Source organism: Panthera onca, chromosome F1 (genome assembly GCF_046562875.1).
Source record: "Panthera onca isolate mPanOnc1 chromosome F1, mPanOnc1 haplotype 2, whole genome shotgun sequence".
Classification (NCBI taxonomy): Eukaryota; Metazoa; Chordata; class Mammalia; order Carnivora; family Felidae; genus Panthera; species Panthera onca.
In genome coordinates this window covers 47,974,013-48,001,039 of record NC_138355.1, presented here as the reverse complement: position 1 = coordinate 48,001,039, position 27,027 = coordinate 47,974,013, and the positions used below count along the sequence as shown (strand labels likewise).

At 35.4% G+C, this 27,027-nt stretch overlaps 1 protein-coding gene across 9 annotated transcripts in view; it reads right to left on the bottom strand.

Annotated features, from left to right (window-relative positions):
* Window positions 1-27,027, bottom strand: part of KCNT2 (potassium sodium-activated channel subfamily T member 2) — a 370,200-nt gene that overhangs the window by 51,320 nt on the left and 291,853 nt on the right. For all 9 annotated transcript variants that reach the window (XR_014136444.1, XR_013553237.2, XM_078441196.2 and 6 more), the window contains 4 exons: window positions 17,616-17,727; window positions 7,073-7,174; window positions 2,813-2,896; window positions 1,791-1,919 (listed from right to left, as the gene is read on the bottom strand). Coding sequence is in view for 7 of the 9 variants with exons in the window: in XM_078441196.2 (XP_078297322.1) it covers window positions 1,791-1,919; window positions 2,813-2,896; window positions 7,073-7,174; window positions 17,616-17,727 (427 nt within the window). In the remaining 2 variants the exon portion in view is untranslated. The remainder of the gene's footprint in view (window positions 1-1,790; window positions 1,920-2,812; window positions 2,897-7,072; window positions 7,175-17,615; window positions 17,728-27,027) is intronic.

Genomic DNA, 27,027 nt, shown 5'->3' with positions numbered 1-27,027 from the left:
AGTGTTAAATGCTGCTTCATGGCAATATAAATACTCTATGATCCCTTCTCTACATATAATGTAAACAGAATACAACAAAGTCCCTTAATAATATAAAATGACCTGAATATGAACTTGACCAAGGGCAGAATTTACTACATTCAAATTGACAAAGCCTATATGTAAGATAAGAGCATGATAATTCTCTGTTGAATGTAAATTTCCTTTATATTTACCAAGTTCAAATAAGAAATGGTTAATTGCTTAGGTGTGAAAGCACTTGTCTTCTATTAAAGGTTTTTAATCAAATAATAATTTTTTTGGATCCAGTATTCTTAAAATTTTAGGACTATCTGGCTAAACTATGTTACAAATAGCAGAGATGGCAATAAAGTTCCTTTTAGCACTCCTGATCTACAGTGAAAGTGGCAGAAAACACCTAAGAAAAACTGAACTATTTCCTGCTGCCCTCAATATTACTTTTTTAAATGTCAAACCACAAATTTTATCAAATAAACAAAAATCTACTCTTTTACTCATAAAGCTCTTTATATATATATATATATGAATATATATATGAATATATATATATGGAGATATATATATATATATATATATATATATATATATATATATATATATATATCTTTATGGATTCACTGATTTTAACACAAACTGGTAAAATGGCTGCATGGATTACTGAAATGCATATAACTGATCCGAGCCTCACAGTTGAGTTAATTTTGCATAAGACCAGAAATAAATATGGCTAACCAAAATTTCAAATACCTTTAAGGTATTTGAGAAGAAAAATATTTCAAGAATATTTCAAGAAAAAATATTTCAAAATATTTATATTAAGTAATTTTCTAAATATTGGTAGAATAGTACATTTATCCAAAATTTTTATTTCATAAAAGAATATAATTTAAAAAGTGCATGCTATGGGGCGCCTGGGTGGCTTAGTCGGTTAAGCGTCTGACTTTGGCTCAGGTCATGATCTCACAGTTGGTGGGTTCGAGCCCCGCGTCGGGGCTCTGTGCTGACAGCTCAGAGCCTGGAGCCTGTTTCAGATTCTGTGTCTCCCTCTCTCTCTGACCCTCCCCTGTTCATGCTCCGTCTCTGTCTCAAGAATAAATATTAAAAAAAAAAAAATTTTAAAGTGCATGTTTTACCAAGGATTTAAAAATTATTTAGAACAACATTATGGGGCCAGATCAGTGTGAATATGTTTTCAGCTGTATGAGGCCATCAGAAATTTTGTTCTATATTAACAGATTCTATTTTGCTTTTAAAATGACTGAGCTTTCCTCTGGGAAGGTCTGGTACTACTCCTGAAGGGTTTTATCTTGGCTTCAGAGTAGTCTTTATCTAGAGTTTGAAAAATGTGAGTTTCAACGCTTACTAACTTCAATTTACTTCCTTCCAAATGTGTGTATATGAAATGAGCAGTATATTAGAAAGCTAGATTGCTTGCCCTGAGAAGCTCTCTTATGTGTCAGAAGGTTACTTAAAATTAATTTGCTACCTGACAATCTAGACATGCAAAATCTTAGATCCACAAAAGGCATTCAGAACCCAAAGTTCATAAACTCTAGAATAGCCCCTTAGCCAACAATGTTTTGCGAAATTCTGACATAGTTTACTTAAACAAATATTTAAGTTTTTGCCTCTGAGATGACACTATATGTCCAGAAAGCATTCTTTGTCACTTTCTATGACATTTTTTTTAGAAATCCATTTCCAAGATTAGAAATGGCTATATTTAATCAGGCTAATCATTAAAATGAAATATTTTGGTATTTCCAAACCTCAGATGTAGTAAGTTTCTGGGACTCAGTCCTGTAGATCCCAATGGGAACATCTCCAGTAGAAGAGCACAACTTCTGGTAAAGTCTGGCATAAGTTCTGATCCATAGGTCATCCTCAGTGATTTTCATCTATAAGATATACGAATCATTTACATATTACATTAAAAAAGTAAAAATACAGTGGTTGTTTTTCACTTTTTAAATGTAGAATTCATTAAAACTTTGAAATCTCAAAGTGACATTCGTAAGTGCTTATCCATGTATTGAACTTAGTCATAGCATTTCACTTCAGCTTATCCCTGGGGTTCCTCAAACTTCAGAAGACCAACCACTCAATTTGTGGCAGCAGGACATTATATTAGTTCAACAGAGTAGACAGTAGTCACATTGTATTAGTTCAATATTGGTAGACAGTAGTCACTGTTAGTTCACTGGGAGATGTTACAAAACGTGTAGACTTTGTGAATGTTGCAATGATTACAGGCTGCCACTAAAGTTTAGCAGGCAGGGTCTGCCAATGTTACAAATGCTACAAGTGCAAAACACACTCCAGCACAAAAAGAAACTGTCCATCTAAAGTCCTAATAACTCTCATAATGAGAAAAAGGTGTAGCAGAATGAGTACGGGGCTCCCAGACAGAAGGCATAATTAAGTACTAGTCATTCTTCACTTATCAAAAATCTTAATAGTTGGCCAGTCACTTCACTGAATACGCCTGGATATAGTGTACTCATTTTTAAAACTAAGGGGTTAAACGTCATGTCAGAAACTGTCTCAAATGCCAGCTAGAAAAAAAAGACACTGGTTCTGAATTTTGTATAGAATTGCTATTTTCATGATTATTAACTTAAAATAATGTTTCCCCGAAAATTTTTAAAGAATTAAAAAAAACTATGATGATATTCTTTGAGCACATATTAGAGGAAAAGAGTGACATATATGAGTTAGCCAAACTATACCACAGATGGATTTCAGAAACATCTCTTAGAACAATCTTCTATTCCAGCAAATATTAACTTACAGAGCAAAGAAACCCTGATCCTGGTGTAGTATCCAATCCCAACAGAAGTCTGGTGATAGAAATCATATAATCCTTTACAAATGACTGCAATATAAACAAAATATGTATTTATTATGTGTATGAAATGTACAGAATAGCTCAGTGAGAACATCTTACCATTAACCAGTAAAAGGTTACTTCCCATAACACATCATTAAGCCCCCACAAAAAAGGAAATAAAAATCTATCCTGTCAGTGTCTTAAATACACAGGTACAGTTAAGATGTCCATAAGGAAATATGGGGAATGATTGTTTTATAGAGTATCCTGATATGCTTAAACTTTATGTATGCTATCAGTCATGATAAAAAGTGTTTTTAGATTTTTAATACCAAAAAACTATGAGTTAAAAAAAATAGAGAATATTAAAAAAAAAAAAAACCTTGAAAACTAAAATTTGCAAGGGGATAATTCCAAAGGGTTTCTTTGGGACTAAGCTCCTTGCTAATAGAATAAATTTCTAATATTTCAGTAGGTCTAATTATTAATGATTAATATTTTAGCATTAAATATCATCATCAAACTATTTGAAATGGTAGCATATATTTTGATATGTTGCTAGAATACTATTCAACAGAGCATTAAGTTAACAATGCTTCCAACTTCTTCCATTTATTCTTAGCTCTGAGTGAAAAGAAAAACTTTCAACCAATACTAGTACATTTTCACCATGCCATGTAATTATTTCATAAACTATATAAAATGACTGTCTTGAATTTGATCTTCAAGTGTTAAAAAAAATGAAAAGATTAAATAATTGTCTGGTTATTTTGCATAGCAAAGACTTTTTTTAAAGGTATAATACCTTTTAAATACATTTACTAGGCTACTTTGTCCAGTACTTTTTACCAACAGCAAGCATCAGAAAACTAAACCCTCCCACTTAAACGAGCACATAAGGAAACACATCCATTCCCTTATCTCAGGCCAAAGAAATGGCAGTTTGGTTTTAAGGTGTGTTAGTCTTCTTGTAGTTATCAAGAGCAGTGGTGACAAGCACTGTCCAACTTCACTCATAACTCAGTGTGTGTGCTAAAGAGGACTTTTAAAACACATTCTCAAGAACAAACTGAGGGTTGATGAGGGGGTGGGCAAGAGGGGAAAGTGGGTGATGGGCATGGAGGAGGGCACTTGGGATGAGCACTGGGTGTTGTATGGAAACCAATTTGACAATAAATTATATTTAAAAATTTTTTAATGTTTTTATTTATTTTTGAGACAGAGAGAGACTAAGCATGAGCAGGGGAGGGGCAGAGAGAGAGGGAGACACAGAATCTGCAGCAGGCTCCAGGCTCCAAGCTGTCAGCACAGAACCCAATGTGGGGCTCGAACTCACAGACTGTGAGATCATGACCTGAGCTGAAGTCGGATGCCCAACCGACTGAGCCACCCAGGCGTCCCAACAATAAATTATGTTTAAAAAAAATAAAATAAATACATTCTCAACTACTTAAAACTATTTTCCAAAGTGAAAAATTGAAAGCGCTCATGGAAAAGAGAGTAAACTGAGGATTTGGCAAATAACCATTATAAATTATTTTTTTTAATGTTTATTTATTATTGAGAGACAGAGAGAGACAGAGCATGAGCATGGAAGGGGCAGAGAGACAGGGAGACACAGAATCCGAAGCAGGCTCCAGGCTCTGAGCTGTCAGCACACAGCCTGACATGGGGCTCGAACTCACAAACCGCGAGATCATGACCTGAGCTGAAGTCGGACACTCAACCGACTGAGCCACCCAGGCGCCCCCGTTATAAATTATTTTTGAGTCAGATGTGGTAATACAGCTAATGTTCACTGTGTTTGTCGCTGAAGTATTCCTTATCCAGAGATCATTTGTCCTGTAACGTCATCAGGTCAAAGACAAGAGGTAGGAATGAGCCAAAAAGGGACAGTCCCACCTGATATCACAAAATCCATGCATTCAATCTCATATAATTCAATCACAGAAGAATCTTTTTTCAGTTTCCTTTAGTATCTATTTAATTTTATTTTCGATAATACTTTTTTCTCCCCCACCCCTCCCTGACGCCTCCGCAGATAATACTTATTTTTTTAAGTAGTCTTCACACACAGCACAGAGCCCAACATGAGGCTGGAACTCATGATGGTGAGATCAAGACCTGAGTTGAGACCAAGAGTTGGATGCTTAACAGACTGAGCCACCCAGGAGCCCCATTAGTACTTATTTTTTAATCATTTGTTTTCCAGGTCCACAAAGAGAAAAATTAAGAAAACTATTAAAAATGTACAAGTGATCTGTGTTTCAAGTGGGAAGGAGAAAAAGGATGACTGAGAAGATATTGATAAAGAAAAACAACCTTCTGGTAAGTTAAAAAAAAAAAAAAGTACCACAAGAAACTCAAACACTATACAAATATGGACTCATTTACCACAGGGATGAGGTTGTGAGTAATCAAATGAGATGTGCATGGTCTGAAGATGCGGGTTCACACTAACCATGGGATAATTTATCTTTCTGAGCCCTTGTGTCTCCTCTACTGTGATTGATAATACTGCCTATATCAGAGTTTTCTTTGAGGAAGCAAATGATATTATGTCTAGAATAGAATTACATTAATAGTAAATCACTGTACAATTCTAGTCATTAATAATAGTTCTTAAATACATAATATAAACATTTATCCTCAAGAGGATGGATTCAAATCATTAACCAAAAAAATTAGATGGCATTTAGTATATATCTTAAGAATACACGCATGTTTGTTATATAATTTTAGAAATTTACTTATAATTTCTAATATCTTTTTTAACCCATAAATGACTACTCTTTACCTATCTGAAAAATGAAACATAACATATCTTGTCTGATGTCAGGCAAAGCTAAATAGACAGTTACTACTTTGAAAATTATTGTTCTAGTTCACGCTTTCGGCGCTAGCTTCAGAAAACACCAACTTCCTACATTTGTATTTATAACAACAACAACAAAAATAAGGTATAAATGAAGAGAAAGAAATAACCACTGCTTTCCACTTCTATAGAACAGTTTCCCTTTTATTTACCCCATATATTAGCCTTTCTAGTGAGATTTTATTGAAACATAAGATACCAGGGCTAAGAAATCTGAAAAACATTGGTGCATAATGACATCCACCATTTGACTGCTAGTGACATAAAATCTTCAGTTTCAGGATTGCTCTTCAATCCCTTAAGAGATCAGAAGTATATGTGTGGGAATGGTGTGTGGGGGTGGAGGTCCCCCTCTTGGAGTGCCCAGATAATGTGTCTGGAAACTTCAGGGTGAATAGGAGTGTTTATTCTCCTCTGTTGCATTTGTTCCTGGACTCATCTGGCATAAGCAGATGGTTTGTGACATTGCTAGAGGCATATTCAGGGGCATAATTAGCCCGAAGGCCAGCTCTAACTATCTTCAGATTAGTTTATTCAGTCAAGCATTGCAAAAGAGGGTACATAAAATACATAATCAAAAAGAAAAGAGCACAACAAAATGTTTGAATACATAATTTGAGATTAAAGCTATCAAGTAATTTAAAGCTCCATGAATACCTTTTTTCTCTTAATAGAAACATTTATAAATTGTCTGATTACTTGAGTCAGAGAATACGAAATATTACTGCTGTTCAGTTTCTGGTAGCCTTAAAAAAAGATTAAAATATATTGGTGTAAAATAACATCTCTAAATATCTTAGCTATGATCAAATGACAACATTAACTTTGGTGTTCAGGAACAAACTAAATGTGTTTTAGATGTTGCAAAATCTTTTTAATATATTTTCTAAGGTATGCAATAATTAATGGATATTTAAAACATCCTTGGTTTATCAGTTTATTGACATCACTTTGGTGTCTTATTTCCAAAAAGTGTGCATTATGAAGAAGGGTGTCTTTTTTTTACTATAATCATTTTTTTCTTAGCTTCTTTTTTTTAGTGTGGTAATATGCTGAGAGTAATAGGCAAAATGTATTAAAATGTCACAGTAAACACTGTAGGACACTGATGCTAAAGAATGACTAAAAATTATTTCATAGATTATTCTGAAAAATAGTGTTTTTCTTACAAAATATTTCACAGGCACATTTGTCATGAACCACACAAAATAAAACACTGAATTACTTCCAAAACCAATCTTAAGGTAACAGCTGCATGAGAAACACTAGAGGGATTATTCATTTAATAAAATCTAAGTGAGATTAGGGTAAATATGATAGAGAGAAAAGAAGGAAACACCACATACCTGATACAGAAGTGTGTCCAACATACTGATGCTGAACACCCTCCCAGCAGCAAAAGGAAGTCGAAACATAAAGGCCAAATTAGAACCTTTCTCTCGTTCTTTCTGTTCAGAAATTTGAAATGGAAAAATGTGTGAGGATTCTATATTTTACGTTTTTCTGCTTATGTTTTCCTGATACATGTGAAGAAGATATTTTCATTAAACGGTTGGTGGCTACAAATGTACATGACTTCACACATTGTGTTAAGTGTATATAACTGCATTTTTAATACGTCCCTTTATTTTTCATGACCAAGTTTTCTTCATCAGTTAAAGTACCCAATAATTAAGGAAGGTTAATCCTCTCATATATTAAACATGTGTTTATTCTTTCAAATTTTTATTTAAATTCCAGTTAGTTAACATGCAGTGTAATATTGGTTTCAGGTGCAGAATTTAGTGATTCAACACTTACTTAGACACTGGGTGCTCATCACAAATGCCCTCCTTAGTCTCCATCACCTGTTTCACCCATCCCCCACCCACCTGTCCTCTGGTAACCACCAGTTTGTTCTCTAGGTTAAAAATATTTACTCTTCATATATATTTCTGCAAAAGACTTGAGGTAATATAATAAAAAGAACAAACACAATAAAGGACTTAATAAAATGCAAAAAAAAAACCCCTAAAACCACATAAAGTATCATAACACCTGGAAGCTTTGCTTTTGGATATTCTCCTATGTGAGGACACAAAAATAGGCAGGTAGGAGCCACCACATCCAGGGGTTTCCAACTTTCTGTCATCTGAGTTTTCATTTCTCTAAATACCTTTAAGTTGTGCCCAGCCACACCAAACTGCAGCTAAGTTCTTTAAATGCCAAAAAGGAGAAGAAGAAGAAGAAGAAGAAGAAGAAGAAGAAGAAGAAGAAGAAGAAGAAGAAGAAGAAGAAGAAGAAAAAGAAAGAAAGAAAGAAAGAAAGAAAGAAAGAAAGAAAGAAAGAAAAGGAAAGAAAAGAAACTGTGTGTGTGTGTGTATTATGTGTGTGTGTGTATCACAGTGTATGGGAGTTTCTTTTGAAAAATTTTGTTGCAATTAACTTCCCTTAATAAATGAAGACATGAGAGCAAATGCTTGTGTAAGATTGTACGGGGCTTCTTAAGAACGGAAGTTATCTTTTACTTAGCCAACAGTAATCTCAAAAATGCTGGTTTCTGCCACCTTTCCTTGGAAAAAATAGATACAGCTAAGCAAATAAAAAACTCATATCTTAGCTATGATCAAATGACAATGTTAACTTTGGCGTTTAAGGCAAAGGAAGTAAGCTCCCGTTTCCAAAGTAGCAAATCTGGAGGAAGGGAAGGAGAGCCTCCCATACCCCGATTTGAAGACTGTGTGCAAAAGACTACTGCTCAAAGAATGAAGGAGGACTACTGCCCTTGCTTATTGTGAAGGCATGAGGGTGATTTGACCCCTGGGCTTCCCCTGGACAAACAAATGAGGTCTGTCCAAGAGGACAGATGAGGCTCTTGGACAGATGAGACCCTTCCAAGTAGTGACACGAGTTATTACACCACATTCATCCCATCCATCTGGTTGAGAAGACTGTCTAGACTGTAAGAATATCCTCACGAGATTGTAGGGAGAGGGCAAAAGGAAAAATAAGCAAGTGGTGCCCCAATTTTTGTCTGTGTCCATTACATCCTAGTATATTCTCTAATTTAGGAGGCAAGGTGTCGAGAACGCTTAGTTTGAACAGTACGTGTAGGTGGTTTGGAGATGACTTCTCAGTTCTTCCCAGCATGGATATTGATGAGTCAGATTGGCTGTCTGATGAGATACGAAAATTCCTTCCCCAGATTAAGATTCTACCTCACAGTGGATAATATTCTCATCTTAGAGAATTCACTGTTCTTAATGTCAGCTCTGAAAATCCTCCTCATTCTCTAAATGGTTATTATGCTTTACACACTCAGAAAACACTTTCTTATCGAGGGGTGCTGCCCTTCTGTGTATGTGAACAATTCTGCATTTGTGATTTACTCTCTTTTTTAGTATTAACTTCCCTTATAGTGGAGAAAAAACACTGAAGATCCTATAATAAAATTTTTGAGTCCTACTAATTTTTAAGTTACATAAAAAAGTAAGAGCTCAAGTAACTCATTCCATCTTGATGAGAATACATTCCACAATTTCTTTCCTCTAGACAAAGAAGAAGTTGGATTAATTTCTTAAACCTCCCTTTTATAAATGCCATTTTATATATGGGGGAAAATTATACATGACTAACACTTAGTCTTACTATCCACTCCAGTGTGATTCTTTTTTTTTTTTAATTTTTTTAATGTTTATTTATTTTTTTGAGAAAGAGAGAGACAGAGTGTGAGCAGGGGAGGGGCAGAGAGAGAGAGAGGGAGACACAGAACCCAAAGCAGGCTCCAGTCTCTGAGCTGTCAGCACAGAGCCCGATGCGGGGCTGAAACTCACAAGCTGTAGATCATGACCTGAGCCGCAGTCAGACGCTTAACTGACTGAGCCACCCAGGTGCCCCTCCAGCATGATTCTTGGGACAGTATCATTTATCTACCCCTCTGTCTCTCAAAAACAACACATACACTAGCAGTTATACATTGGCAGTGCACAGTCTAATTGAAACTGCAGGAGTGTCATTTGGCCTGCGTGAATTTACTGAGGCTGACTAAGTTCCAACACTTAACCTAAGAGTCTAAATTTCTGATTCCTTTTACATTTAGAAAATCTGATATCATAGGTCATGTCAACAACTGGCCATAATTGAAAGCATCTGCTTCCTTTTAGATTCATTCTTTCTTACATATGATTCACTTGATTCATCTGTATCACCTGGTTGTACGGTCAGGCTCTTGGTTTCCACTTTGGAAGATAAGATACGTAGTTGGAAATGAGTCAAGAGATCTGTTAGCTCATATCTTGTTTAAACAGTAACTTATATCAGAAATAATATAGTAAACTAAAAACACATTTACAATGTGTGTTAAATTAAGGGGGAAAAAAGGAAAAAAAAAAGCTTTGACTATTCCCATGGCTTCGGAAAAAACAAAGCAGTGCAATCAAGAAACACTTATCCATTAACTGTTATGTATCAGGCACTGAACTGGGTTGATAGGATGCAAAGATGATTAACAGAAGATTCCAATTTTGCAGGTATTCATAGTTTTGCTTAACAGACAGACTTAAAATCAAGTATTTACAAAGCCATGTGATGTGAGCCTGTAGAAGTCTAAGTATTAAAGAAGCCTCACGAGGATGCAGATGGTGTCGTAGATGAAGTGACATCAGAGTAGAGCCTTAAAAGACAAGTTTGCCAAACAAACAGGAAGCAATCACGCATTCCATGTGCATGATCTTATTCTGCTTTTTTACAGAATAAGAGATCTAAAATATTTACAGTTTCATTAGCTTTGGTTTTGAGAAAAGCAACAGCTATTCCTTCTTGTGCTTTTATAAACTATAAAATAAACTACCTGTATGTACTTTTCAAAAATAAAGGTAAGTTCAGTACCATTTAATGTTGTTCAAAAGTTATAGTTCATAAAACACAAGTATCCTTTTAAAAATTAGTAAAATAAGGTAAATCAACAATAATTCCCATGACAAGGGAAGGTCTGAAAAACAAAACAGCATGTGACATGCAGATATCTCACTGAAAAGAGATCAAGAATTAGAACCAAATAAAATGTCTGCAGAAGCAGCTGATAGTTCTTGCTGGGGGAAATTTTGGAACAGGAAAGGTTAGAAAATACCACTGACACAATAATTACAGGAGAAATTCCACTCTGACTAGGTTATCAGCATAGACATGATGTTTTGAAAAATACCTGAAGAAAGACTTTGCCCAGGGGTACCTGGGTGGCTCAGTCAGTTAAGCGTCTGACACTTGATTTTGGCCCAGGTCATCATCTCACATTTTATGAGATCGAGGCCTGCATTGAGCCCGGCACTGACAGCACATAGCCTGCTTGGGATTCTCTCTCTCCTCTCTCTCTCTGCTTCTCACCCCATTTGTGCTCTCTCTCAAAAATAAATAACCATTAAAAAGGTATTAATAATTATCCACATAAATAACATTTTATCACTCCTCCAGAGTGGATCAAGTAATGCTTTTCTACATTCAAAAGAAATAGAAACTAATACCAATATTTTCTTCAAATTCTTTATGGACCAGTAAGGGAAAAGGTAAATATTTGCTTAAAAACAGGATAAAAATCTTTCCTAATGAATCAAATCTCATGTAGGCAGCTAATACCAAACTTGCATTCAGCCATTCTAGTACTTTGATTATGAACAAAAAGTAGTCCAATTATTTGCACACACAAAAAAAGTAAGGCCATGTGTTTTGTCTGTTCCTATATATCTATCTGTTCCTCCCATCACATTACAAATTGCAAGTATTTATTCTATTGGAAACCTCTAGCATTTAGTAAGGTATTTGGCTCATAATTGGTGCTTAGTAAATATTTATTGGCTTCAGTTTAAATTGAGAACATGAAAAATTTGCCTTCTTGCTTTTACACAGTTGATATGTTGAACAAATAATTCTGATAGTCTTCACTTATTTCTCCCAGAAGCTATCTCCAATTTTTATCATTTTGCTCTATCACTGACTACAAAATGATATGATTTGCAGACATGACTCTTTGCAGTCTGACACCAGTTCTGTGACACCAACTGGATGTCCTACAATTCAATTCAATTATGACACTACCCAGAGTTGACTCAGACCCCAGAGGTTAAGGGGCCTCAGTCCCACAAGACTACCCTCAGTCACAAGTCCAAGGCAACTGTACTTCTGTCCAGACTGCTATAAATTTGGGGCTTTCCACAGTTCCCTCAGTTTTGATAATTTGCTAGAATGCTCACAGAACTCATGAAAATGCTATATTTAATAATTATCATTTTATTATAAAGAATGAAAATGAATGGTGGATAAAAAAAGGACACAGGGCAAATCTGGAAGGATCGTGAGCATAGCAGCTTCTGTCCCGATGAAGTCAGGACATGCTGCTTTCTTGGTACATCAATATGTTGACCTACCAGGAAGCTCTCGAATCCTCGTTTTTCAGAGTTTTTATCAGTTTCATTATGTAGACACGATTAATTAAGTCATTAGTCATGTGATTAAACTCAATGTCCAGCCCCTCTTCTGTCCCTGGAGGTTTGGAAGGTGATGAAGATATTGAAAGTTTCAATATTCTAATCATAAGGTTGCTTTTTCTGGTTCTCATGCTGAAGCTATCTCCTCTATGAGTTGCCTCCTTAGCATAAAATCAGGTATGGTTGAAAGATATGAACAACAAAAGACACTCCTAAATTCCAAGATTTTTTTGAAGCTCTGCATTAGGAACCGGGGACAAAGACAAAACATATATATATATATATATATATATATATATATATATATATATACATATATATATATATATATACATATATATATAATACCACACTATTAAACGCATATTTTCATTACTTTGCCTCTTACATTAGTGTGCAATTACCATATGATTGCTCAAGTGTAATTATGATCATTATTGAGGAATGGTGATAGTTCCAAAGCCATTTTAAAGGAAGCAGTTTTAAAGCAAATTGTGTCATCTGCATGAATAAAAGGCTTTTTTATGAAATGCATCAAAACAAGAGAGATGAAATAAGTCTTCAGAGGGAAATGAGATAGAAATTTCTCTTTTCCATATTGTTGTCCTCCTCTTCTTTGTTTCCTTATTATCTGTCACATTTTTCATCTCTGCTTAGCTCCAATACTGTGTTTCTGATGCCTGTTACACTTACTTTTTTAGGGGAAGTCTCAATGACCCAACATGACCAATGTCCAAATGTGGGAAGTAATATTGGGAAAACACTGGCAGTAATGGGAATATCCAGGACAAAAAGAATATTGTAAAGCAAAACAACTCAGGAACAAAAGTGGATAATGACAAAAGAAAGATCAGATAATGGGAAAATGCCAACTAAAGCACTAATGTTCAGAAAATGTCTTGATTATATATATTTGAAAAAAATCAGTGTGATATATTGCATGTGACAGAGAATGTTGACTGTCCACCAAAATCTACTGCCCAATTCTTCTTAGGCACATGACTGAACTACATTTCCCAGTCTCCCTTGAAGTTGGTGTGGACACACGATTGAGTTCTAGCCAATGGCATACGGGTGGAAGTTTATTTGCCATTCCCAGTCCTGGCTCATAAAAACTTCTATCTGTTTAATATTGGTGTGTATATGCAGTTATTTGCTTGCTGTCTTTCGTTGGACATTACAAGGACAGCAGTAGTTCAGGCAAGAATTAGTTTCAAGTAGAGACTAAAAATAAACAGGTAGCTGAGAGATTAGGAGCCTCCAATATTTAAAAATTGTGTACTTCTAAATGCCAACAGCACAGGAGAGAAAACTGAAACAAGGCATTGAACAACAAAGTCGAACCCAACACTATTGTCTCAATAACCTCAAGGTAGCTTCCAAGGAGATAGAGAGATGCATGGATTGAGGAGACGAAGAAATAAAAACTCAAAAATTATATTTTAAGAAGGAATTTTGAGGACAGTCTGGCCATAAAAATTTATGGAAGTAAGTATACCAGAAGTTTATCAAGTTTTTGAGAGAAATTAGCAGACTAGTCTGAAAAATCTTTAGACTTTAAATGTCTTGGGAAAAAAGTGCTTTCATAAGCTTAAAGATCTTTAGATTTTTTTCAAATTTGCATAAGCAATAAGCAAGATACAAAACTCACACAGGCTGCAAGAAGTATGTACTCCCAAAGTGACGTGGATAAAAATAGCTTAGGAAGAAGCTTGCGGTGAGACAGGGGTCACATAAAACAACAGAAAAAGGAGTACCTCCAGACAGCAAATCTAAGAAAAGTAATCAAGGAATAATCAAGGACTTAATTCTTTTTATAAGAACAGACGGAGGTCCTCAACAATATCTATTGCTCACATCATTGTCACAGACCAGTAATCCTTCCATGTTCTCAGTTCTCTCCTCTTCCTAATGGAAGTTATTATTGTGGATATTCTTCCGTGAGTGGCCTCTTCCAGAGAATCCTTACAGATTATTACTTGCATTACCAATGGCAACCAAGGTTCTATTAGAATGCAGGGTCTACCAGGAAACCACCCAAATGTAATCATCACACAAGTAAAGCAGCCAGGGTCAAAGCAATCTAATCTTCCACAAGCATCCTGACCAATTCCAGCATTTCTTGAGTTTAAATGGAAACCACTTAGTGTCAAAAAAGTGTGGCAAGCAGCCCAGCTGTTGTTTGTTTCTAATTCAAAAACTGATTATGTTTCTAAAGGTGAAGGTTTCATCTGTGTAAGTGCATCTAATTATAGATAGAATAAAATGATATTCATAATTACATTCAAAAGAATAAAAATCTACCTATTCCTCAGCCAATGTAACTCTAGAACGTGATACTCAAATACTAGAAACAAAGGTCAGTTTCCTAATCCTAAAAATATCTCCTTGCATCCAGAAGACAAAGAAAGATAATTACTTTAAGAGATAAGTTAGCTGTATTTATATCAGATAAAAAGCACTGACTGGAAATGAACAGTTACCATATCATTGATGGCACATGTGTTAGTTTCCTAGCGCTGCCCTAACAAAGTACTCCAGACCGGGTGGCTTACACAACAGAAATTTATTGCCTGAGAGCTCTGGAGGTTGGAAGTCTGAAATTAACATGTCACCACCATCGGTTGCTTCTGAGGATTTTAAGTGAAGGATCTGTTCCAGGCTGTTCTTGACTTGTGAATGGCTGTCTTCTCCCTGTTTCTCTTCCCATTGTCTTCCCTTTATGTGTGTCTGTTTCTGTGTCCAAATTTACTATTGTTATAAGAATGCCAACTGTATTAGATTAGGACCCCCCCCCCCTCAATGGTCTTCTTTAATCCAATTACGCCTATAAAAACCTTATCTTCAAATAAGATCACATTCAGAGGTACTAGAGGTTAGGACTCCAACACATGTTTTTTTGAGGGGGAGGAACACAATTTAAGTCAAAACAGTCCAAAAGTCTAAAAACTTTCTATGTACCAAATCCTTATTTAGATGAACAAAGTGGTAATGACTGAATTGAAAAGAATTTCCTATGACTTTATAACCTCCAAACCAATTGGTTTTAATTCCAATTCCCCTGGCCCCTCTACTTCTAAACAATTAGGGAATGTACCGAATTCCTTTATTTATTTTGGGAAATATCTAGAGCATGTCAGAGTAAATACAAATCTAAAAAATAAGTGAATTCCCCTGATGCCAAAAGACAAAGAAAACTCATTCCTTCCTGCTCTTTTTTGCTAAAGCATTTCCCCTAGAAAACTTGCGGTTGTAAGTTCTTTCTCTAGTTGAGTGGGATGCAAACCTTTTGAAAACCTGAATAATCTGTAGTCAGTTTTTGCAAATCAGTGAAGTCTTTCTTGGGAGCTTTAGAACTATCTTTCTGAAATGTGAGCATAAAGCATCCTGTCTTTCGGTCTCTGTGAGAGGTTAGCCTAGGTGCCGGGCTTGAAGTTGTAACTTTTACTTGTTGCAGAAATACAAGAAGTTTTATTTTTCCTTTCTATCAAGACATTAGCATGTATGCAAATGACTGTATTTGCCTGGCTGTATAAAAGGATGAGATGCCTTTCTGTTTTTTGCAATCTCTTTAGTGGATTGCTTGAGATATATTGCAGTCTGATTTAATGCTTATGCAAGTAAAACTTTCCTACATTTGTGAAGAGGATTTCTAGGCTGGCAGAAGAGTTTAAATTAATTCCCCAACAAAAATAAAAATATCATTTTGTTCTTTTTCCCTAATGCAACAGACACACAAAAATATAGACACATGCAGTCAACATTACTGAAAACATCTTCCACAGTTATGACCTTGAAACATCTATTCGGCGTAAAATTGAATACACAGAATGGAATGTTTATTAGTGACATCCACAACAATTTATAATTATGTTTTTAGTACCATTTATTTAGGTACTGACTATACGACAAAACAGCTAAATGTTTTGGATAGATCATGCGGTGTAATCTTGCAGCGATCCTATTATTTGTCTATTACCATTATTTCCAGAGAAGAATCCCAAAGCTATCAATGTGTAAATAATTTATTTAGCCAGGTTCCATTCCTAGAAAGTAGTAGAGAAATGGACCAATCGAACTCTGGAGCTTGCATTCTTCATCACTAGGTGATCCTCGCTCACTTTGTCATGAAGGAGACCATCAGACACCAAGCCAGCACCGATTCCAGCTGGATTCCTGGTAACTGGGTTTGTCTGTGGATGCTGAGCCAATTCACTATGCCTGCCACCACCCTTTCTATGTTGTTAAAGCAGTGTGGCATAATGGAAGTTTTCTGTCCTCAATGCTAATGTCTTTAAGATTCTCTGCACTGACTTGACAGCTATGTAATCTTGGAAAACTTATTTTACCTGGCTTAAACTCAGTTCCCTCTTCTGAAGGCAGTGCCTGACAAAACTTAACTATGACAATAAAGGAACAGTGGGAAGGCTCTACTGACACAATGTATGTGACCAGCTCTGAAGCTGGATATCAACAAACCAGAGTACAGAAATGCCCTTACTCAGCAATATATCTCCTAGCAATTAGGACTATGTAATCAAAACAAAATGAAGTGAAAAAATGAACTAACCAAACAACAACAACAACAAATATAAGGCATCGTTTTCTGTATCTCTTATATTGTTATAAACAATGAAGATAGAACAGACTTAACACATTTTCACATGTATAAGATTGAATCTTATTGTTTTCTCTATATGAAATTCTCCCAGTATACTAATATCAAGTCAATGCTGCATGCAAAAACCATTTACCCTGACACTCTGTCTAGACATTAAGCATGGAAACCACACCTCTCTGTCCACATAACTACTTTGTCCGTTCACATTACCCTGATCCCTTGTGAATCCTAATCAAACTCCCACTTCAAAAGACCCTCACTAAATAAGATTTCCAAAACCCAATAAACTTTGACCCAGTTTTAAAGCACTGCCAAAGTTCTGAGATGACCATCTCCCTTATCTAAGTAAGCAATAAACTCAGCTTTGTCTCAGATTGTGTTGGTGACATCTGGGAAGCTAACTTTCAAGAAAGCCTTTTCTAAGGCCTTAAGGATTATTTTAAACTGCAAAGCCTTCTATACAACATGGATTTCTTGACATAGCGCTCATGATATTATCAACATAACTGACATTATAAGCGGGTATATGCATTCTTGTTGCATTCAACTCTTTCTTAAATCATGCTTTCAATCTATAATAAATGATGAGAGAACAAGATATCTTCAGTATGGTCACTTGTGATACCAATGGTTCAAATCCATCAACTCCCTTAAAAAATTATAAACAAAGATTTTTAGCTCCAAAACAAGAATTCACAGCAGCATTTTTATTTTTACTATCCCATGGCATTTCTTTCTATATACAGGAATTTCAGAGTTACTCTTTCAAGAAAAATAGTTAAATGCAACCTCCTTAATAGGAAGTCTTACCTTTTCCAGTTTTGAAAGAGCAAGAGAGTAACAGTCTTTGGCTCTGAATTGCATGAATCTCATGTTGGCTGGGTGAGTAAGCTCTGTGATGATACTGAGACTGGAAAACAACCTACATTTAAAAACACACACACACAAAAAAGCATTTGCATCACACTAACAATCCAATATGGTATATTTTGTAACAACATATTTATGAGTGAGTGATTCCTAGCCTTAGGCATAAAACTACATTCAATTACAACAGCAGGCATTGTCACATAAACTGTCTGTACAATGCAAGAAAAATGAAATGCTATTTCCCAAAGAATATTTTAACCAACATTTTAGCACTGTAAGAAAAATAAATTTAGTAATTTGGCTTTTTATTAGATATTTTTCTCTCTACAATTATGAAATGGCATAGAAAAGAAGCTCATGAAGCTAATTTAAGAAGTCACAAGTGACTTTGTGGATAATATCAAAAGAGAAATTTATAAGATGAATATGACAATTGACAAAAATTCCACGTGATGAGCTTATTGTCCATAATATGAGTTCTTTGATCTTCTAAGATTCCCTATTCTCATAGTATGCGATTTTGAAGGTCACATCTTGCTATAATGATCTCCTGAGAAAAGAAAATATTTTAACTCAAATAACATTTCATTGTAATGAATTGAGGCCAAGGCTCAACTGATAGTGTTATTCTAGAAAGATCCTGAGAGTTTTCACACGTCCCATAGCTTTGCATTAGCTTCCTTCTTATTCACCACCTTCTCCCAAAACACACACACACACACACACACACACACACACACACACACACACACACAAGATAATAGTTGTCAGATCATAACTTCATTTTGTTATTTCTATTAACTGAGGCATATTTTTAATATCTAATTTAATAAATAATAATGAAGTGTTTGTTACTGGAAAGCTCTGGTCTCCAAGACCTAAAAAGAGGTATAAAGAGATATGCTGGCCTTTAAATTAGACTCTACTACCCAGTAGAGGAAACTATAAAAATGTGTAAGTTATAAGGCTGTATATATTTTTATAAGAGTGATAAATATGGCTGACTGAATCTCACAGACTATGCAGCATTAAGCACCAGTAAATGGATAGCTTGTGAGAAGCATCCAGGACAGTGTTGAGATATAAGGCCAGAGAAGCAATTTGTGAGAAAAACATAGCTGCAAAACAATGAAAATTTATTTCATCTTTTGGAAAGTTTAAATTTTCTCTGCGAAATATAGCTTTTATCTTTCATACATATTATTTTTCAAACTTTGGATACTTTTGTGGGATTACTTGGGATGATTTCTAACACATTATATCAAGTAGAAATGTGTAGCTATATACTTGAGAGCTGAGTAACAGTGAATGATAATATGATTGGTTGATCTGGTCATTGTATTTAAGTGACTTGTAGAGTTGAAATTAGATAGAACCAAAAAGTTTATATGATGTGCTGTTTCTGTTCTATATAAATGAACCAATACCATTATGTTATTTGAAACTGAGAAAGTGAATGCATTGTCTACGTCTGCCACCTAGTGAAAATCTAGAACTAAATAATACTTTAATGAAATGTTTTAGTGCATTGCCTTTTATATCTATAAACTATTACTTACATTCAATTATAACACATTCATACATTTGGTTTTTTAGTAACTTTAATTATGTATCTTAAAATATGAATCTGTAAATCTATTTCTGGGCTTTAATAGGAACTAAACACATTTTGAGTATAAAACACTTTAGAAATAAAATGACATAATAAATGTATTTTTTCCCTAGGTACTAGATCATAATAAAGCAATACTGTAATTGAAAAATAATATGGTCTGGGATGCCTGGGTGGCTCAGTTGGTTAAGCTCAGGTCATGATCTCACGGTTCACGAGTTCAAGCTCTGCATTGTACTCTGTGCTGACAGCTCAGAGCCTGGAGCCTGCTTCAGATTCTGCATCTCCCTCTCTCTCTCTCTGCCCCTAACCCACTCGCATTCCGTCTGTCTCTCTCTCTCTCTCTCAAAAACAAAAATAAACATTAAAAACAAGAAAAATAATATTTTTTTCTATTTAAAACTTTTCTACAATTAATTTATGTCCTGACTGAGTGATGTAAGTATCATTGTGGAGAGGTGCAAAATCTCTATGGACTAATTCTCTGCTTGGTATAATTTATTCAAAAAATACTTTTGACAGACATGCCCAGTTATGCTAACTAATAGAAGATGAAAAACACACTGTATACTCTACTTGACAGACCACTGGGAGAAGTCTGAGACTACCTGCAATTATATTTTCAAGAAAAACAAACATAAGGGCATACAAATCTGGAAAATGTTCACAATATTTTAATTAAAAAAACGGAGCTAGTGTGCTACACTATAAATTTTGATCTGTTGTGGTGGCTAGGAATGATGTTTCAGAATAACAAACATATATATTAATATATAGGTATAGAGACTCACTTAGATATGTAAAAAACCAGTTTCAGATTACAATTGGCTCTCAACACTAAAATAAATATGAATATATTTTAATCTTTTAAAAATACTTTTTAAACACTTTAAGTCTGAGATATCAGATATCTCCTGTATGTAATTTTTTTATCTATGTAAACCAATCAAAATAATAAAAATATTTCTGCACTACATAAATGAATCATTCTTGTATTTATACATATTCATTATCAGTATTTTCAATTATGTCTTTTCCCACATACAGAGGTATGACATTTCCTCAATAACTATGATTATTGTGCCAATAATAATATCTTACTTGTGCCAACATAAAGACAATATTCTTTTTTGATTTTATTTTTTAACTTGCCATTTATGCTCTTTGCATCCTGGGGATGCAAGTCTTCTAACTGCACAGCTCTCCCCTCCTCTTACTTTCGCCTCAAACCACTCTTCATGTCGTAGCTAAAATAGTATTTTTAAACTCTATCCTTCAGTGATTTCCTTCCTGTTGTTCTTATAATGAAGATCAACTTGCTACCGTGCTCTACAAAGCCATGAATATTCTGATTCAGATTCAGACTTCAGCCTCACGTTGTCAGTCTTCCACTTGCTCTGCTCCAAGTCATCAACTTTGCCCGCCTCAATACCTCAGAGCCTTTGGATATGCTGCCCCCTTGTGGAATGTTCTACTCCTCTCCTTGCCTGCTTGGTCTATCAAGTAAACAACTGAGTAAATTCTTCAGGGAGATAATAGGTAGGTGTTCCTTGATCCACTGGACTAGATCATACATTCTTGTTGTCTGTACCTGTGTAACACTATACTCTTTTCAGTAGCTGCTACATTTATAATTCTCTACTGGAATCTCTTGTTTAATATGTTCCCTGCTTAGACTATCACTACTTAATCACTACTGATCACTATGTCTGCCTTAGGCACTGCTCAGCCATAGCATTCTGTATAGTCCCCAAACTTACTAGATGCTCAATAATACCATGAATAAATCACAAGTGTAGGTGTTTGTAGACGTCCTCCTGACCTACTATGGGGTTAATGCATGAATTTCTCTGATTCCTGCAATACACAGATCCATGACTTGAATGAATGTTCCCATTGCCAGAGCACTGATTATCTTACCAGTTTGATCAGCTACATTTTAGGAAAAAATTCAAAAGCAAAAATATCTTTATATTAAAACAAAATCAGCCTAAGAGACTTCTGAACTAAATCATTCCTGGACTTTTACAATGCAAACAAAACTAATGTTAATTAAATAAGGAGGCCATTAGACTGAGATGGCTCTAACACCTTAGCACGTTACTTAAACAAATCAACACCTCAACCTATACATGCCTCAAGGTTAAGAAATCAAAACCAAAGGCCAGCCAATCACAAACAGTCAACTAGTCTTTCTCAAATAATACAACCACTTAAGCTGTAGCTGATCAATTATTTCTTTGCTTTACTTCTGCCTCTTCTCTGTAAGTCCCTCACTCCTGTCCATGGAGTGTTTCTAACTACTTCCTACCTGGCACTGACAAATCTGAACTGATTTTTGCTCAAATAAATTAAAAAAATTTTTAATATACCTTAGTTCGTCTTTTAAAATTAGCAAGTATTTACTTTTGTACCCATTCTGTATTAAACTAATGTTTATCTATCTTGTGTGCTCTCTAGAAAAACATTTGCTTCACGACTCCTTGAGTTAATTTTCTCCTCTCCCTTTCTCCTGATACACAGACTTAGGCTGTTGGTTTGAATCGGCCATTTTTTTTTCCTATATAGGATAGGATGAGCCAGTAAGTTGCTTTCAATATCGTCTTTTTTTTCTTCAGTTAAATGAGAACAGCGATAGATGACATGGCCATTTTGAAGTGGTTGTTTTTAATTCAAGGCACATTTTGGCATGCTTCTTTAAATTTAGTTTAGATATTAACACTTGTTCATAAAAATGTGAAAACAGGCAATATTTTCAATACACCAAGTGCTTGTGAGGTAAAACTTTAGCAAGAGACACTTAAATTTTAAAGTGAGGACCTGCTTTTCTTTCAATTTGGAAATCAGACACTCACTTAGCAGATCTTTCAAGGAGAATGACCCATGAGTGTTTTCTCTTAGATGTATAAACTAAGGTCCATAGGCACAGGAGAGAAAGAGGCTTAGCCATATTTGACTTGAAAAGACCTTATCTCCTATAGTCTTTGGTACTTTGAAATGGTCTCTAAGGTTGATGGGCCAGTTGTTTAGGATTCAAGGAATCTCTTCAGAGTAAAGTACTAGAGATACTCTCTTACCTAGAGAATCTGGAACCTCTGGAATAGATTGTCCCTGAAGGAGTTTGCTGCTTACTATAAAGGACTACTCCGAACCCACAAAGGTAAACTCATCGTAAGTGAAGGAACAAATTTGGGCAAGTGATCAATACAGGGCCTGCTTAGGTTGTTCTGGTGACAAAGCTTGGCTGAGGCTGGAGGCCCCTCTTGTCCCAGCCATCCCAGAACAAACTTAAGGAATGTTTATCAAACATCTGAGTGTTAACACTTTGTATGTCATGCTCCAGATTCTGGATATGGAAAATAAAACACTTCCTGGGTAGGTTCTCTGGAAGAAACATGCAAGGGCCAAACCAGCAAATATATAATTGCCCTACTGGATAAAGACACATTGAATTGTGTAATCCAGTTTTCAATTACAAAACTATGTTTGAGTTATAAATGCAATTCCAGATGAAAAGGAATTCTCCCGATGCCCCCAACTGTTCTCTACTTCTTCCTAGTCCCGCCACCCAAATATACTGCTAGTGAATTAGTGAGTTTCTCCTATTTTGCCTTTGGTCTTTTGGGACTGAGTAACTCTGAAAGGTCCTTGGACAATCTGGACAAAAGAGAGACCTTGTCAAGTGAAGCTGTAGAGTAAGCTGGGCAGGTACGGGTTCAAGTGGTCACTGTGAGCTTCTGAATAACAACAAATTTAACCCTATTCCTAGCCAGCAAAACAAATCATACCAGTTTTTATCAATACCTAGAACTAGAGCACTGTTGCTTTCATTTCATATTTGAATTCCATCTCATTCTTATGTTCTGGACTCTAATACAACCACAGATTGAAGATTCCTCTAACATATTCTTTAGTAGTTTTAAAAGCTGAAAATGTAAAGGTCAAAATGCCCCATGTCAAAATGGAATGTCAAAATAACCAAGATAAATGGTATTTACAAACTAATGCTAATAAAATGTAGCATTGCTCTATACAGAGCAATAGCAGAAGGTAATCTTAACTTGCTTAATATATACAGCTACAGAGAAGATTAGAATTCGGCTCTTGTTTGAGGAAATTAATGATATTCATGAAGATATAAGGATTGGCTGAGATATTTTCGTGATATTATTATTGAAAAAAAATTCTAGGACCACGATGGAGCTTCTCCTGTTGGGTTGCCATGCCAGCAAACTAAAAACTTAGATAACTTTTCTGTCTCTGTGATAACGTTAATTTGTATTTTGGGACCCACAAAACAGAGGCTGTCTCAGTGGCCTGGCCCATGTTACAAATCTAAACATGTCAGCCTGTACTTTTGGTAAATATCTACCAAGGAAACCTAATATACACCAACCCTAATCCTCCAACTCAGCTTTAGCTAGCTCAGCTTATGCTAGAAAACAGGATCTATTACTAGCCTTAGCAAATGCCTGACCTCCTAGCCCATCATGCCCTGTTTCCATGTTGCCTCTTCTAACATTCTGTAAATCTCAGTCTTGCCCAAAATCTCTCCGGGAAAGTGTCTCATTGCTTGTGAGGCACTGTACTCCCCCAATTCACAGGCTGCTTTCCACTGATTAAAAAATATCTAATTCGGGACATCTGGGTGGCTCAGTTGGTTAGGTGTCTGACTCTTGATTTTGGCTCAGGTCATGATCTCATGGTTCATGGGATCAAACCCCACGTTGGTCTCTGCCCTGATAGAACAAAGCCTTCCTGGGATTCCCTCTCTTCTTCTCTCTCTGCCCCTCCCGTGCTCTTTCTTTCTTTCTCTCTCTCTCTCTCTCTCAAAATAAATAAATAAACATTTTTTAAAAAATATCAAACTCATTACTAAATTGTTTTAGGTTTGTTACTTGATACCTGCAAATATTCCACTTGACCAGAAACACAATATATCCAGTCAGCCAATCCCAAAATGCCAAGCCAACTCTGGGGTCTATACTTATTTCCTTGTTTTTTGTTCCTTACTCATTTTTTGTTTTTCTCTTTCTTATTCCTTACTCTTTACCCCATAAAAGCTTCCTGCCTCACACTCCATTCTGTAGTTGTCTTGATCCTTGAGAATGGAGACTGCCCACTTCGTGAAATGTTAAATAAAGTCTGTTTGCATCACTTAACTAGTCTTCTTCAATCCTTTTTAACACTATTGACTTTCATATACTCAGTGTTCTCTTAGAGATGGAGCCTTAAGCTTTAATCCTAAATAGCTTGGTATCCAGCCACTATGACTGGATTTCTGATTGCCTGTTGCTCACTTATGAAGATAACTGGATCCTACCTCTGGAATTTTGTCATCTGTCTCTAAGAAATTTCATGCAAGGTGATGGGCAGAGAAGCTGAAAGGATAGAAAACTGAGGGCGGAGGAAGGGAGACAGGAAAGAGAGTTAAGATCGGTGTCAGTCCACAGTAGTGGACACTAATCAGTAATTAGTGGACACTAATTCAGGGTTTCAGCACAGGAGTGATTATAATGCTTGATATTGGAACTTAATCTGTTAAGCATGGAAGAAAAGCCCTCAGATGACTAAGGACAGTGAAAAGGTAGCAGAACCAGTGGATAGTAGGTTCTAGTGGAGACAAAAGGCTGCTAAGATTGAGGGTATTAGAAGAAATACCCCCAATAGTACTCAGAGTAGTAGTACTCAGAGAACTGAATGAAACTGAAAAGAAGGAGGGTAAAATCATTGGTACTTCAAGGTAAAGGCTACGACCATGAGAACAGGTGGCTAAGGTAAAACACTGAAAAGATCATCTATGTAGGATTGCTGATACCATCAAGAATTATGATAGAAGCAGGATTTCTAGAGTCACAGTGAATCAGGAACTAATATCTTCAAGGAATGTGGGTGACCTCAAGGGTGGTAACTGACTGCACCTATACGATGAAACTAATAAATTTGCATAGTTTTGGTCATTTATCTATATAAATAACATTCAGTACATCATGGGGATCCATTGCACTTTATTATATAAGACTAGCCTAGTTTAGCACTAGTTTAGATTAGGAGCTCATGGATTACCCCATAAAACATGTTTCACAGAACTGTTTTCTTGAAAAATATTGTTATGTACTTAGTGAAATAATGGTAATATCGCTACATGTATATCTACCCTTAGTTATTCTGGTCAGTTAGTTTAAAAATATTAGAGTCTTTGCATCGCTCAGTAAGATGGGGATTTATTCTTGATTGATTGATTGATTGATTGTTATCTTAAAATCAAAATTATTCATTCATAGTATATACAATAAAAGTAGGTCAATAGAAACTTTACCGTAATAGAAATAAACTCATGATAAGTTGAAAGCTAAAATGGTACGTTTAATCAAAAGAACCAAAGATCCTCTCTTGTTAAAAATATAACTAGCTTTTGCCACACAGGGAATAAAAAGGATGATGTTACGTTGTTCACTGGCTGTAAATCTCATCCTTCTAAATTAATTTTATACCCTATAATATCCTTTTGCATTCTCTAGAGAAAAAAATTACTTACATATCTGTCATATTTTAAACATGTGCTATTCTCCCTTTAACTGTACTATTTCATATAGCTCAAGAACTAGTCAGCCTTATTCTAAATGAACCGCCTCATTACAGTAACTTTAGAGAGTACATTTGTTCTCCTTCTGACACAAGACTTTCTCATGCAAGTTCAGAGTAAATTTTCCAGATGCTGGAAAACAGACTCTTTATATACCTAATTTCCAGTCTTCACATTAACACTGCAAGAAGGGTTAACTATTGTCCACATGCATTTGATACATGAGAGAAACTGAATTTCTATGAAGTTAAGAAATATGCTTGAGGTCACATAGTGTCTACTAGCACCTCTGGGAGAGATGAAGTTTGTTGTTATATTTTTCCAAGGTCTGTGGCTTTTCCACTCTGTCAGATGAAAGCGATCGTGAGAGTGCTAATATTACAGTAGCCTTCACTGAATAATTGAAAACTACCAGTCACGTGCTACAGCATTATATATTTTTAAATTCCAATCAACTTTGTGATTAAGACACTGAGGTTTAGAGAAGGAAATAATTTGCCCAAGATCATATAGTAAATAATCACCTTAAGTGGGACTCACATCTAGCCTCTCTCTTCTGAATTTTAAACTCAAACTATAAACTGAAAATTACCCTCAGTATATGCTTTGCTACAATATAAAGGTTATAAAGGTGGAGTGATGGGAGATGATGATGGAGTTCAGATTGTTTTATTTACTTCCATAATTTGGTAGCTCAGGTATGTCCTTTGGCCTTGTGCAAAAATCATGAAACTGAAATAGTGATCTTTTAGATATTTAAATTTTAAAATGATTTCAGAAAGAACCATTCAAGTGACATAGATGTCTTCATTTACAGGGGAGTTTTTGACTTTGATTATAGCATGACCTTTTCTTTGGTTTTCACTGTTACTCAAAGATAACCATAAAGAAAATTCCTATCTGGATGAGTTATGACTTGGCTCCTAACATGGGTAAATTACCTGTTCACAGTCTTACGATATTTCATTCCTAGTAATCCAGTTTGTAAACGCGTACTATTGGCCACTGCCAGGCATAAAACCAAAGTTGTAACACACATGGTCTGTCACAAATCATGACTACTACAGCACAGGATTTAGAATTTGTTATGTTAAACTATACAAAAAAAACCACACTTATTATTCTATTGATTTTTAAAAGAATGATGATCCTGC